The sequence below is a fragment of the Nerophis lumbriciformis genome, linkage group LG18 (genome assembly GCF_033978685.3).
Source record: "Nerophis lumbriciformis linkage group LG18, RoL_Nlum_v2.1, whole genome shotgun sequence".
NCBI lineage: Eukaryota > Metazoa > Chordata > Actinopteri > Syngnathiformes > Syngnathidae > Nerophis > Nerophis lumbriciformis.
The window spans coordinates 4,652,983-4,669,704 of record NC_084565.2 but is presented as its reverse complement, the minus strand read 5'-3'; the positions used below and the strand labels follow the sequence as shown (position 1 = coordinate 4,669,704).

At 29.6% G+C, this 16,722-nt stretch overlaps 1 protein-coding gene across 2 annotated transcripts in view; it reads right to left on the bottom strand.

Moving 5' to 3' along the window:
* The window catches only part of prdm5 (PR domain containing 5), a 143,628-nt gene that overhangs the window by 50,059 nt on the left and 76,847 nt on the right, over nucleotides 1–16,722 (bottom strand). For both annotated transcript variants that reach the window (XR_009817025.2, XM_072915061.1), the window contains exon 13: nucleotides 7,237–7,330. Coding sequence is in view for 1 of the 2 variants with exons in the window: in XM_072915061.1 (XP_072771162.1) it covers nucleotides 7,237–7,330 (94 nt within the window). In the remaining variant the exon portion in view is untranslated. The remainder of the gene's footprint in view (nucleotides 1–7,236; nucleotides 7,331–16,722) is intronic.

Sequence of the window (16,722 nt, the reverse complement as noted above, 5' to 3'; positions counted from 1 at the left end):
ATAACTGCAGTAATATTTGCAACATAACTGCAGTAATATTTGCAACATAACCGCAGTAATATTTGCAACATAACTGCAGTAATATTTGCAACATAACCGCAGTAATATTTGCAACATAACCGCAGTAATATTTGCAACATAACTGCAGTAATATTTGCAACATAACTGCAGTAATATTTGCAACATAACCGCAGTAATATTTGCAACATAATTGCAGTAATATTTGCTACATAACTGCAGTAATATTTGCAACATAACCGCAGTAATATTTGCTACATAACTGCAGTAATATTTGCAACATAACCGCAGTAATATTTGCAACATAACTGCAGTAATATTTGCAACATAACCGCAGTCATTTTTGCAACATAACTGCAGTAATATTTGCAACATAACCGCAGTAATATTTGCAACACAACCGCAGTAATATTTGCAACATAACCGCAGTAATATTTGTAACATAACTGCAGTAATATTTGCAACGTAACTGCAGTAATATTTGCAACATAACTGCAGTAATATTTGCAACATAACTGCAGTAATATTTGCAACATAACTGCAGTAATATTTGCAACGTAACTGCAGTAATATTTGCAACATAACTGCAGTAATATTTGCAAGATAACTGCAGTGATATTTGCAACATAACTGCAGTAATATTTGCAACATAACTGCAGTAATATTTGCAACATAACTGCAGTAATAATTGCAACATAACTGCAGTAATATTTGCAACATAACTGCAGTAATATTTGCAACATAACCGCAGTAATATTTGCAACATAACCGCAGTAATATTTGCAACATAACTGCAGTAATATTTGCGACATAACTGCAGAAATATTTGCAACAAAACTGCAGTAATATTTGCAACATAACCGCAGTAATATTTGCAACGTAACCGCAGTAATATTTGCAACATAACTGCAGTAATATTTGCAACATAACTGCAGTAATATTTGCAACATAACCGCAGTAATATTTGCAACATAACCGCAGTAATAATTGCAACATAATTGCAGTAATATTTGCAACATAACCGCAGTAATATTTGCAACATAACCGCAGTAATATTTGCAACATAACCGCAAAAATATTTGCAACATAACTGCAGTAATATTTGCAAGACAACTGCAGTAATATTTGCAACATAACTGCAGTAATATTTGCAACGTAACTGCAGTAATATTTGCAACATAACTGCAGTAATATTTGCAACATAACTATAGTAATATTTGCAACGTAACTGCAGTAATATTTGCAACATAACTGCAGTAATATTTGCAACATAACTATAGTAATATTTGCAACGTAACTGCAGTAATATTTGCAACATAACTGCAGTAATATTTGCAACATAATTGCAGTAATATTTGCAACATAACCGCAGTAATATTTGCTACATAACTGCAGTAATATTTGCAACATAACCGCAGTAATATTTGCAACATAACTGCAGTAATATTTGCAACATAACCGCAGTAATTTTTGCAACATAACTGCAGTAATATTTGCAACATAACCGCAGTAATATTTGCAACATAACCGCAGTAATATTTGCAACACAACCGCAGTAATATTTGCAACATAACCGCAGTAATATTTGTAACATAACTGCAGTAATATTTGCAACGTAACTGCAGTAATATTTGCAACATAACTGCAGTAATATTTACAACATAACTGCAGTAATATTTGCTGAATAACTGCAGTAATATTTGCAACATAACTGCAGTAATATTTGCAACATAACTGCAATAATACTTGCAACATAACTGCAGTAATATTTGCAACATAACTGCAGTAATATTTGCAACATAACTGCAATAATACTTGCAACATAACTGCAGTAATATTTGCAACATAACTGCAGTAATATTTGCAACATAACTGCAGTAATATTTGCAACATAACTGCAATAATACTTGCAACATAACTGCAGTAATATTTGCAACGTAACTGCAGTAATATTTGCAACATAACCGCAGTAATATTTGCAACATAACTGCAGTAATATTTGCAACATAACTGCAGTAATATTTGCAACATAACCGCAGTAATATTTGCAACATAACTGCAGTAATATTTGCAACATAACTGCAGTAATATTTGCAACACAACCGCAGTAATATTTGCAACATAACCGCAGTAATATTTGCAACATAATTGCAGTAATATTTGCAACATAACTGCAGTAATTTTTGCAACATAACTGCAGTAATATTTGCAACATAACTGCAGTAATATTTGCAACATACCTGCATTAATATTTGCAACATAACCGCGGTAATATTTGCAACATAACCGCGGTAATATTTGCAACATAACTGCAGTAATATTTGCAACATAACTGCAGTAATATTTGCCACATAACTGCAGTAATATTTGCCACATAACTGCAATAATATTTGCAACATAACTGCAATAATATTTGCAACATAACTGCAATAATATTTGCAACATAACTGCAGTAATATTTGCAACGTAACTGCAGTAATATTTGCAACGTAACTGCAGTAATATTTGCAACGTAACTGCAGTAATATTTGCAACATAACTGCAATAATATTTGCAACATAACTGCAGTAATATTTGCAACATAACCGCAGTAATATTTGCAAAATAACTGCAGTAATATTTGCGACATAACTGCAGAAATATTTGCAACATAACTGCAGTAATATTTGCAACAAAACTGCAGTGATAATTGCAAGACAACTGCAGTAATATTTGCAACAAAACTGCAGTAATATTTGCAAGACAACTGCAGTAATATTTGCAACATAACTGCAGTAATATTTGCAACAAAACTGCAGTAATATTTGCAAGACAACTGCAGTAATATTTGCAACATAACTGCAGTAATATTTGCAACATAACCGCAGTAATATTTGCAACATAACCGCAGTAATATTTGCAACATAACCGCAGTAATATTTGCAACATAACTGCAGTAATATTTGCAACATAACTGCAGTAATATTTGCCAAATAACTGCAGTAATATTTGCAACATAACTGCAATAATACTTGCAACATAACTGCAGTAATATTTGCAACATAACTGCAGTAATATTTGCAACATAACTGCAATAATATTTGTAACATAACCGCAGTAATATTTGCAACATAACTGCAGTAATATTTGCAACATAACTGCAGTAATATTTGCAACATAACCGCAGTAATATTTGCAACATAACTGCAGTAATATTTGCAACATAACTGCAGTAATATTTGCCAAATAACTGCAATATTTGCAGCACAACCGCAGTAATATTTGCAACATAACTGCAATAATATTTGCAACATAACTGCAGTAATATTTGCAACATAACCGCAATAATATTTGCAACATAACCGCAGTAATAATTGCAACATAATTGCAGTAATATTTGCAACATAACCGCAGTAATATTTGCAACATAACCGCAGTAATATTTGCAACATAACCGCAAAAATATTTGCAACATAACTGCAGTAATATTTGCAACATAACTGCAGTAATATTTGCAACATAACCGCAGTAATATTTGCAACATAACCGCAGTAATATTTGCAGCACAACCGCAGTAATATTTGCAACATAACCGCAGTAATATTTGCAACATAACTGCATTAATATTTGCAAGACAACCGCAGTAATATTTGCAACATAACTGCAGTAATATTTGCAAGACAACTGCAGTAATATTTGCAACATAACTATAGTAATATTTGCAACGTAACTGCAGTAATATTTGCAACATAACCGCATTAATATTTGCAAGACAACTGCAGTAATATTTGCAACATAACTGCAGTAATATTTGCAACGTAACTGCAGTAATATTTGCAACATAACTGCAGTAATATTTGCCAAATAACTGCAATATTTACAACATAACCGCAGTAATATTTGCAACATATCTGCAATAATATTTGCAACATAACTGCAGTAATATTTGCAACATAACCGCAGTAATATTTGCAACATAACCGCAGTAATATTTGCAACATAACTGCAGTAATATTTGCAACATAACTATAGTAATATTTGCAACGTAACTGCAGTAATATTTGCAACATAACTGCAGTAATATTTGCAACATAAATGCAGTAATATTTGCAACATAACTGCAGTAATATTTGCAACATAAATGCAGTAATATTTGCAACATAACTGCAGTAATATTTGCAACATAAATGCAGTAATATTTGCAACATAACTGCAGTAATATTTGCAACATAAATGCAGTAATATTTGCAACATAACTGCAGTAATATTTGCAACATAACCGCAGTAATATTTGCAACATAACTGCAGTAATATTTGCAACATAACTATAGTAATATTTGCAACGTAACTGCAGTAATATTTGCAACATAACTGCTGTAATATTTGCAACATAACTATAGTAATATTTGCAACGTAACTGCAGTAATATTTGCAACATAACTGCAGTAATATTTGCAACATAACCGCAGTAATATTTGCTACATAACTGCAGTAATATTTGCAACATAACCGCAGTAATATTTGCAACATAACTGCAGTAATATTTGCAACATAACCGCAGTAATTTTTGCAACATAACTATAGTAATATTTGCAACGTAACTGCAGTAATATTTGCAACATAACTGCAGTAATATTTACAACATAACTGCAGTAATATTTGCTGAATAACTGCAGTAATATTTGCAACATAACTGCAGTAATATTTGCAACATAACTGCAGTAATATTTGCAACATAACTGCAATAATACTTGCAACATAACTGCAGTAATATTTGCCAAATAACTGCAATATTTGCAGCACAACCGCAGTAATATTTGCAACATAACTGCAATAATATTTGCAACATAACCGCAGTAATATTTGCAACATAACCGCAATAATATTTGCAACATAACCGCAGTAATAATTGCAACATAATTGCAGTAATATTTGCAACATAACCGCAGTAATATTTGCAACATAACCGCAGTAATATTTGCAACATAACCGCAAAAATATTTGCAACATAACTGCAGTAATATTTGCAACATAACTGCAGTAATATTTGCAACATAACCGCAGTAATATTTGCAACATAACCGCAGTAATATTTGCAGCACAACCGCAGTAATATTTGCAACATAACCGCAGTAATATTTGCAACATAACTGCATTAATATTTGCAAGACAACCGCAGTAATATTTGCAACATAACTGCAGTAATATTTGCAAGACAACTGCAGTAATATTTGCAACATAACTATAGTAATATTTGCAACGTAACTGCAGTAATATTTGCAACATAACTGCAGTAATATTTGCAACATAACTAGTAATATTTGCAACGTAACTGCAGTAATATTTGCAACATAACTGCAGTAATATTTGCAACATAACTATAGTAATATTTGCAACGTAACTGCAGTAATATTTGCAACATAACTGCAGTAATATTTGCAACATAACTGCAGTAATATTTGCAACATAACTGCAGTAATATTTGCCAAATAACTGCAATATTTGCAGCACAACCGCAGTAATATTTGCAACATAACTATAGTAATATTTGCAACGTAACTGCAGTAATATTTGCAACATAACTATAGTAATATTTGCAACGTAACTGCAGTAATATTTGCAACATAACTGCAGTAATATTTGCAACATAACTATAGTAATATTTGCAACGTAACTGCAGTAATATTTGCAACATAACTGCAGTAATATTTGCAACATAACCGCAGTAATATTTGCAACATAACTGCAGTAATATTTGCAACATAACTGCAGTAATATTTGCCAAATAACTGCAATATTTGCAGCACAACCGCAGTAATATTTGCAACATAACTGCAATAATATTTGCAACATAACCGCAATAATATTTGCAACATAACCGCAGTAATATTTGCAACATAACTGCAGTAATATTTGCAACATAACTGCAGTAATATTTGCAACATAACCGCAGTAATATTTGCAGAACAACATTTCTCAACGATCTAATCGAATTTAGGGATTTCACCATCTACGCTCCGTAATATCATCAAAAGGTTCAGAGAATCTGGAGAAATCACTGCACGTAGCGATGATATTACGGACCTTGGATCCCTCAGGCTGTACTGCATCAAAAAGCGACATCAGTGTGTAAAGGATATCACCACATGGGCTCAGGAACACTTCAGAAAACCACTGTCAGTAAATGCAGTTGGTCGCTACATCTGTAAGTGCAAGTTAAAACTGTACTATGAAAGCCAAAGCCATTTATCAACAACACCCAGAAACGCCGTCGGCCTCGCTGGGCCTGAGCTCATTTAAGATGGACTGATGCAAAGGGTAAAAGTGTTCTGTGGTCTGACGAGTCCACATTTCAAATTGTTTTTTGAAACTGTGGACGTCGTGTCCTCCGGACCAAAGAGGAAAAGAACCATCCGGATTGTTCTAGGCGCAAAGTGTAAAAGGCAGCATGTGTGATGGTATGGGGGTGTATTAGTGCCCAAGACATGGGTAACTTACACATCTGTGAAGGCACCATTAATGCTGAAAGGCACATACAGGTTTTGGAGCAACATATGTTGCCATCCAAGCAACGTTATCATGGACGCCCCTGCTTATTTCAGCTTGACGATGCCAAACCATGTGTTACAACAGCGTGGCTTCGTAGTAAAAGAGTGCGGGTACTAGACTGGCCTGCCTGTAGTCCAGACCTGTCTCCCATTGAAAATGTGTAAAGCCTAAAATATGAGAAGGGAGACTGTTGAACAACTTAAGCTGTACATCAAGCAAGAATGGGAAAGAATTCCACTTCAAAAATGTGTCTCCTCTGTTCCCAAACCTTTACTGAGTGTTGTTAAAAGGAAAGGCCATGTAACACAGTGGTAAAAATGCCCCTGCAATGTGTTGCTGCCATTAAATTCTAAGTTCATGATTATTTGCAAAAAAAAAAAAAAAAGTTTCTCAGTGTGAACATGAAATATCTTGTCTTTGCAGTCTATTCAATTGAATATAAGTTGAAAAGGATTTGTTGTATTCTCTTTTTATTGACCATTTACACAACGTGACAACTTCACTGCTTTTGTAGTTTGTCTATCAAGTATTGACAAGAGTGTTGATAAACACCAGTATGGATAAGAACATGGGTGTTAGCATCACTATGGATACAATCCAAACAATATCCATCCCTGGTCCTGACCAACAAAGAGCTTGTGGAACAAAAGGTTGGAGTCTATAAATAAACTCCGTGGTTGTGTCACTGACCTGTGTGGCTGCGGATGTGGACCCTCAGCGTGCCGTTGCTGGCAAACTTCTGTCCGCAGTAGGGACAGATCTTCTCCTTCTCGCCCGTGTGCGTCTGCAAACACAGAGAGAAAAGTGATTATAAGTTTTATGTTTAGTTTGTTTATGCCCTTTTTGTCATAGAAAACATATAGGTTTTTTTAAATTACAAACACAAAATATGCAATCTTTTACCCCCAAAAATACTTATTTGGTGTGAAGTAATTGAAGCCTTAAATATGTCAATAATTCACAAGATCATCGATTCATTATTATTTATGGAGCAATGACACTTTTTTGTTTAAATCCCACTAAAATTCTCATTTATCCAAAAGGTCCTCATTCATAAAAGTGTTAAAAATAAGTCATACATTTTTATTTTTATTTAACACTTAAGTCTTAATTTAACACTTAACTTCAGATTTAACTGTCGATTATAAGTTTTATGTTTTGTTTGTTTGTTTATGCAATTTTTGTCATAGAAAACTTGTAGTTTTTGATATTGCAAACACACAAAATATGCAATCTTTTACCCCCAAAATATTTATTTGGTGTGAAGTAATTGAAGCCTTAAATATGTCAATAATTCATAACAACATTGATTTTGATTCATTATTATTTATGGAGCAACGACACTTTTTTGTTTTGAATCCCACTAAAATTCCCAGGGATCCAAAAGGGCCTCATTCATAAAAGTGTTAAAAATAAGTCATACGTTTTTATTTTTATTTAACACTTAAGTCTCTAGATCAACTTCAGACCTAACTGTTATAAGTTTTATGTTTTGTTTGTTTGTTTATGCCCTTTTTGTCATAAAAAACTTGCAAACACCCAAATATGCAATCTTTTACCCCCAAAAATACTTATTTGGTGTGAAGTAATTGAAGCCTTAAATATGTCAATAATTCATAACAACATTGATTTTGATTCATTATTATTTATGGAGCAACGACACTTTTTTGTTTTAAATTGTACTAAAATTCTCAGGGATCCAAAAGAGCCTCATTTATAAAAGTGTTAAAAATAAGTCCTACGTTTTTATTTTAACACTTAAGTCTCTAGATCAACTTCAGATCTAACTGTCGATTATAAGGTTGTATTTTTTTTAATGTTTTTTTGTTTATGCCCTTTTTGTCATAGAAAACGTATAGTTTTTTATATTGCAAACACACAAAATATGCAATCTTTTACCCTCAAAAAACTTGTAAGTGTATAATTTGATCATTGATTCATTATTATTTTTGGAGCAACAACACTTTTTTGTTTTAAATCCCACTAAAATTCTCAGGGATACAAAAGGGATTCATAAAAGTGTTAAAAATAAGTCATATATTTTTATTTTTATTTAACACTTAAGTCTCTAAATCAACTTCAGATCTAACCTTCAATTATAAGTTTTATGTTTTGTTTGTTAGTGTATGCCCTTTTTGTCGTAGAAAACGTATAATTTTTTATATTGCAAACACACAAAATATGCAATCTTTTACCCCCAAAAATACTTATTTGGTGTAAAGTAATTGAAGCCTTAAATATGTCAATAATTCATAACAACATTGATTTTGATTCATTATTATTTATGGAGCAGACACTTTTTTGTTTTAAATCCCACTAAAATTATAAGCAATCCAAAAAGGTCCTCATTCATGAAAGTGTTAAAAATATGTCATACATTTTTATTTTTATTTAACACTTAAGTCTCTAGATCAACTTCAGATCTAACTGATATAAGTTTTATGTTTTGTTTGTTTGTTTATGCACTTTTTGTCCTAGAAAACGTATAGTTTTTTATATTGCAAAAACACAAAATATGCAATCTTTTACCCTCAAAATACTTATTTGGTGTGAAGTAATTGAAGCCTTAAACATGTCAATAATTCATAACAACATTGATTTTGATTCATTATTATTTATGGAGTAACGACACTTTTTTGTTTTAAATCCCACTAAAATTCTCATGGATCCAAAAGGGCCTCATTCATAAAAGTGTTAAAAATAAGTCATACGTTTTTGTTTTTATTTAACACTTAAGTCTCTAGATCAACTTCAGAACTAACTGTTCTAAGTTTTATGTTTTGTTTGTTTGTTTATGCACTTTTTGTCATAGAAAATTTATATTTTTTTGATATTGCAAACACACAAAATATGCAATCTTTTACCCCCAAAATACTCATTTGGTGTGAAGTAATTGGAGCCTTAAATATGTCAATAATTCATAAGAACATTGATTCATTATTATTTTTGGAGCAACGACACCTTTTTTGTTTTAAATCCCACTAAAATTCCCAGGGCTTCAAAAGGTCCTCATTCATAAAAGTGTTAAAAATAAGTCATACATTTTTATTTTTATTTAACACTTAAGTCTTAATTTAACACTTAACTTCAGATTTAACTGTCGATTTTAAGTTTTATGTTTTGTTTGTTTGTTTATGCACTTTTTGTCATAGAAAACGTATAGTTTTTTATATTGCAAACACACAAAATATGCAATCTTTTACCCCCAAAATATGTATTTGGTGTGAAGTAATTGAAGCCTTAAATATGTCAATAATTCATAACAACATGGATTCATTATTATTTTAGGAGCAACGACACTTTTTTTGTTTTAAATCCCACTAAAATTCTCAGGGATCCAAAAGGGCCTCATTCATAAAAGTGCTAAAAATAAGTCATACATTTTTATTTTTATTTTACACTTAGGTCTCTAGATCAACTTCAGAACTAACTGTTCTAAGTTTTATGTTTTGTTTGTTTGTTTATGCACTTTTTGTCATAGAAAACTTGTATTTTTTTGATATTGCAAACACACAAAATATGCAATCTTTTACCCCCAAAATACTTATTTGGTGTGAAGTCATTGAAGCCTTAAATATGTCAATAATTCATAACAACATTGAGTCATTATTATTTATGGAGCAACAACACCTTTTTTGTTTTAAATCCCACTAAAATTCTCAGGGATCCAAAAGGGCCTCATTCATAAAAGTGTTAAAAATAAGTCATACTTTTGTTATTTTAATTTAACACTTAAGTCTTAATTAAACACTTAACTTTAGATTTAACTGTCGGTTATAAGTTTTATGTTTTGGTTGTTTGTTTATGCACTTTTTGTCATAGAAAACTTATAGTTTTTTTATATTGCAAGCACATAAAATATGCAATCTTTTACCCCCAAAATACTTAATTGGTGTGAAGTAATTGAAGCCTTAAATATGTCAATAATTCATAACAACATTGATTTTGATTCATTATTATTTATGGAGCGACGACACTTTTTTGTTTTAAATCCCACTAAAATTCTCATGGATCCAAAAGGGCCTCATTCATAAAAGTGTTAAAAATAAGTCATACATTTGTTATTTTTATTTAACACTTAAGTCTCTAGATCAACTTCTGATTTAACTGTCGATTATAGGTTTGTATTTTTTTTTAATGTTTTTTTGTTTATGCCCTTTTTGTCATAGAAAACGTATAATTTTTTATATTGCAAACACATAAAATATGCAATCTTTTACCCCCAAAATACTTATTTGGTGTGAAGTAATTGAAGCCTTAAATATGTCAATAATTCATAACAACATTGATTCATTATTATTTATGGAGCGACGACACTTTTTTGTTTTAAATCCCACTAAAATTCTCATGGATCCAAAATGGCCTCATTCATAAAAGTGTTAAAAATAAGTCATACATTTTTATTTTTATTTAACACTTAAGTCTTAATTTAACACTTAACTTCAGATTTAACTGTCGATTATAAGTTTTATGTTTTGTTTGTTTGTTTATGCACTTTTTGTCATAGAAAACTTATAGTTTTTTATATTGCAAACACACAAAATATGCAATCTTTTACCCCCAAAATACTTATTTGGTGTGAAGTTATTGAATCCTTAAATATGTCAATAATTCATAACAACATTGATTTTGATTCATTATTATTTATGGAGCAACAACGGTTTTTTGTTTTAAATTCCACTAAAATTCCCAGGGCTCCAAAAGGGCCTCATTCATAAAAGTGTTAAAAATAAGTCATACATTTTTATTTTTATTTAACACTTAAGTCTCTAGATCAACTTCTGATTTAACTGTCGATTATAAGTTTGTATTTTTTTTTAATGTTTTTTTGTTTATGCCCTTTTTGTCATAGAAAACGTATAATTTTTTATATTGCAAACACATAAAATATGCAATCTTTTACCCCCAAAATACTTATTTGGTGTGAAGTAATTGAAGCCTTAAATATGTCAATAATTCATAACAACATTGATTCATTATTATTTATGGAGCGACGACACTTTTTTGTTTTAAATCCCACTAAAATTCTCATGGATGCAAAAGGGCCTCATTCATAAAAGTGTTAAAAATAAGTCATACATTTTTATTTTTATTTAACACTTAAGTCTTAATTCAACACTTAACTTCAGATTTAACTGTCGATTATAAGTTTTATGTTTTGTTTGTTTGTTTATGCACTTTTTGTCATAGAAAACTTATAGTTTTTTATATTGCAAACACACAAAATATGCAATCTTTTACCCCCAAAATACTTATTTGGTGTGAAGTCATTGAAGCCTTTAATATGTCAATAATTCATAACAACATTGATTCATTATTATTTATGGAGCAACAACACCTTTTTTGTTTTAAATCCCACTAAAATTCTCAGGGATCCCAAAGAGCCTCATTCATAAAAGTGCTAAAAATAAGTCATACATTTTTATTTTTATTTTACACTTAAGTCTTAATTTAACATTTAACTTCAGATTTAACTGTCAATTATAAGTTTTATGTTTTGTTTGTTTGTTTATGCACTTTTTGACATAGAAAACTTATATTTTTTTGATATTGCAAACACACAAAATATGCAATCTTTTACCCCCAAAATACTTATTTGGTGTGAAGTAATTGAAGCCTTAAATATGTCAATAATTCATAACAACATTGATTCATTATTATTTATGGAGCAACAACACCTTTTTTGTTTTAAATCCCACTAAAATTCTCAGGGATCCAAAAGGGCCTCATTCATAAAAGCATAAAAGTGTTAAAAATAAGTCATACATTTGTTATTTTAATTTAACACTTAAGTCTTAATTTAACATTTAACTTCAGATTTAACTGTCAATTATAAGTTTTATGTTTTGTTTGTTTGTTTATGCCCTTTTTGTCATAGAAAACTTAGTTTTTTTATATTGCAAACACACAAAAAATGCAATCTTTTACCCCCAAAAATACTTATTTGGTGTGAAGTCATTGAAGCCTTAAATATGTCAATAATTCATAACAACATTGATTCATTATTATTTATGGAGCAATGACAGTTTTTTGTTTTAAATCCCACTAAAATTCCCATGGATCCAAAAGGGCCTCACTCATAAAAGTGTTAAAAATAAGTCATAAATGTTTATTTTTATTTTACACTTAAGTCTTAATTAAACACTTAACTTCAGATTTAACTGTCAATTTTAAATGTTATGTTTTGTTTGTTTGTTTATGCACTTTTTGTCATAGAAAACTTAGTTTTTTATATTGCAAACACACAAAAAATGCAATCTTTTACCCCCAAAAATACTTATTTGGTGTGAAGTAATTGAAGCCTTATATATGTCAATAATTCATAACATTGATTTTGATTTATTATTATTTATGGAGCAACGACACTTTTTTGTTTTAAATCCCACTAAAATTCTCATGGATCCAAAAGGGCCTCATTCATAAAAGTGTTAAAAATAAGTCATACATTTTTATTTTTATTTTACACTTAAGTCTCTAGATCAACTTCAGATCTAACTGATATAAGTTTTATGTTTTATTTGTTTATTTATGCCCTTCTTGTCATAGAAAACTTAGTTTTTTATTTTGCAAACACACAAAATATGCAATCTTTTACCCCCAAAATACTTATTTGGTGTGAAGTAATTGAAGCCTTAAATATGTCAATAATTCATAACAACATTGATTCATTATTATTTATGGAGCAACAACACCTTTTTTGTTTTAAATCCCACTAAAATTCTCAGGGATCCAAAAGGGCCTCATTCATAAAAGCATAAAAGTGTTAAAAATAAGTCATACATTTGTTATTTTAATTTAACACTTAAGTCTTAATTTAACATTTAACTTCAGATTTAACTGTCAATTATAAGTTTTATGTTTTGTTTGTTTGTTTATGCCCTTTTTGTCATAGAAAACTTAGTTTTTTTATATTGCAAACACACAAAAAATGCAATCTTTTACCCCCAAAAATACTTATTTGGTGTGAAGTCATTGAAGCCTTAAATATGTCAATAATTCATAACAACATTGATTCATTATTATTTATGGAGCAATGACAGTTTTTTGTTTTAAATCCCACTAAAATTCCCATGGATCCAAAAGGGCCTCACTCATAAAAGTGTTAAAAATAAGTCATAAATGTTTATTTTTATTTTACACTTAAGTCTTAATTAAACACTTAACTTCAGATTTAACTGTCAATTTTAAATGTTATGTTTTGTTTGTTTGTTTATGCACTTTTTGTCATAGAAAACTTAGTTTTTTATATTGCAAACACACAAAAAATGCAATCTTTTACCCCCAAAAATACTTATTTGGTGTGAAGTAATTGAAGCCTTATATATGTCAATAATTCATAACATTGATTTTGATTTATTATTATTTATGGAGCAACGACACTTTTTTGTTTTAAATCCCACTAAAATTCTCATGGATCCAAAAGGGCCTCATTCATAAAAGTGTTAAAAATAAGTCATACATTTTTATTTTTATTTTACACTTAAGTCTCTAGATCAACTTCAGATCTAACTGATATAAGTTTTATGTTTTATTTGTTTATTTATGCCCTTCTTGTCATAGAAAACTTAGTTTTTTATTTTGCAAACACACAAAATATGCAATCTTTTACCCCCAAAATACTTATTTGGTGTGAAGTAATTGAAGCCTTAAATATGTCAATAATTCATAACAACATTGATTCATTATTATTTATGGAGCAACAACACCTTTTTTGTTTTAAATCCCACTAAAATTCTCATGGATCCAAAAGGGCCTCATTCATAAAAGAGTTAAAAATAAGTCATACTTTTGTTATTTTTATTTAACATTTAAGTCTTAATTTAGCATTTAACTTCAGATTTAACTGTCGATTATAAGTTTTATGTTTTGTTTGTTTGTTTATGCAATTTTTGTCATAGAAAACTTATATTTGTTTATATTGCAAACACACAAAATATGCAATATTTTACCCCCAAAATACTTACTTGGTGTGAAGTAATTGAAGCCTTAAATATGTCAATAATTCATAACAACATTGATTCATTATTATTTATGGAGCAATGACAGTTTTTTGTTTTAAATCCCACTAAAATTCCTATGGATCCAAAAGGGCCTCACTCATAAAAGTGTTAAAAATAAGTCATAAATGTTTATTTTTATTTTACACTTAAGTCTTAATTAAACACTTAACTTCAGATTTAACTGTCAATTTTAAATGTTATGTTTTGTTTGTTTGTTTATGCACTTTTTGTCATAGAAAACTTAGTTTTTTATATTGCAAACACACAAAAAATGCAATCTTTTACCCCCAAAAATACTTATTTGGTGTGAAGTAATTGAAGCCTTATATATGTCAATAATTCATAACATTGATTTTGATTTATTATTATTTATGGAGCAACGACAGTTTTTTGTTTTAAATCCCACTAAAATTCTCATGGATCCAAAAGGGCCTCATTCATAAAAGTGTTAAAAATAAGTCATACATTTTTATTTTTATTTTACACTTAAGTCTCTAGATCAACTTCAGATCTAACTGATATAAGTTTTATGTTTTATTTGTTTATTTATGCCCTTCTTGTCATAGAAAACTTAGTTTTTTATTTTGCAAACACACAAAAAATGCAATCTTTTACCCCCAAAAATACTTATTTGGTGTGAAGTAATTGAAGCCTTATATATGTCAATAATTCATAACATTGATTTTGATTTATTATTATTTATGGAGCAACGACAGTTTTTTGTTTTAAATCCCACTAAAATTCTCATGGATCCAAAAGGGCCTCATTCATAAAAGTGTTAAAAATAAGTCATACATTTTTATTTTTATTTTACACTTAAGTCTCTAGATCAACTTCAGATCTAACTGATATAAGTTTTATGTTTTATTTGTTTATTTATGCCCTTCTTGTCATAGAAAACTTAGTTTTTTATTTTGCAAACACACAAATATGCAATCTTTTACCCCCAAAATACTTATTTGGTGTGAAGTAATTGAAGCCTTAAATATGTCAATAATTCATAACAACATTGATTCATTATTATTTATGGAGCAACAACACCTTTTTTGTTTTAAATCCCACTAAAATTCTCATGGATCCAAAATGGCCTCATTCATAAAAGTGTTAAAAATAAGTCATACATTTTTATTTTTATTTAACACTTAAGTCTTAATTTAACACTTAACTTCAGATTTAACTGTCGATTATAAGTTTTATGTTTTGTTTGTTTGTTTATGCACTTTTTGTCATAGAAAACTTATAGTTTTTTATATTGCAAACACACAAAATATGCAATCTTTTACCCCCAAAATACTTATTTGGTGTGAAGTTATTGAATCCTTAAATATGTCAATAATTCATAACAACATTGATTTTGATTCATTATTATTTATGGAGCAACAACGGTTTTTTGTTTTAAATTCCACTAAAATTCCCAGGGCTCCAAAAGGGCCTCATTCATAAAAGTGTTAAAAATAAGTCATACATTTTTATTTTTATTTAACACTTAAGTCTCTAGATCAACTTCAGATCTAACTGATATAAGTTTTATGTTTTATTTGTTTATTTATGCCCTTCTTGTCATAGAAAACTTAGTTTTTTATATTGCAAACACACAAAATATGCAATCTTTTACCCCCAAAATACTTATTTGGTGTGAAGTCATTGAAGCCTTAAATATGTCAATAATTCATAACAACATGGATTCATTATTATTTATGGAGCAACAACACTTTTTTGTTTTAAATCCCACTAAAATTCTCATGGATCCAAAAGGGCCTCATTCATAAAAGAGTTAAAAATAAGTCATACTTTTGTTATTTTAATTTAACATTTAAGTCTTAATTTAGCATTTAACTTCAGATTTAACTGTCGATTATAAGTTTTATGTTTTGTTTGTTTGTTTATGCAATTTTTGTCATAGAAAACTTATATTTTTTTATATTGCAAACACACAAAATATGCAATATTTTACCCCCAAAATACTTACTTGGTGTGAAGTAATTGAAGCCTTAAATATGTCAACAGTTCATAACAAGATTGATTTTAAATCATTATGTTTGGAGCCAATAAAGTGTTAAATGCATGGCAGATTTGTGTTACAAAAGTCAACATTGCAACTTGTTGTTGTTACATTGTGACTTTTGAGCCAGGCCAGCAGACATGAAGTATGTCTGCAGGTCAGGAAGGGGAATTT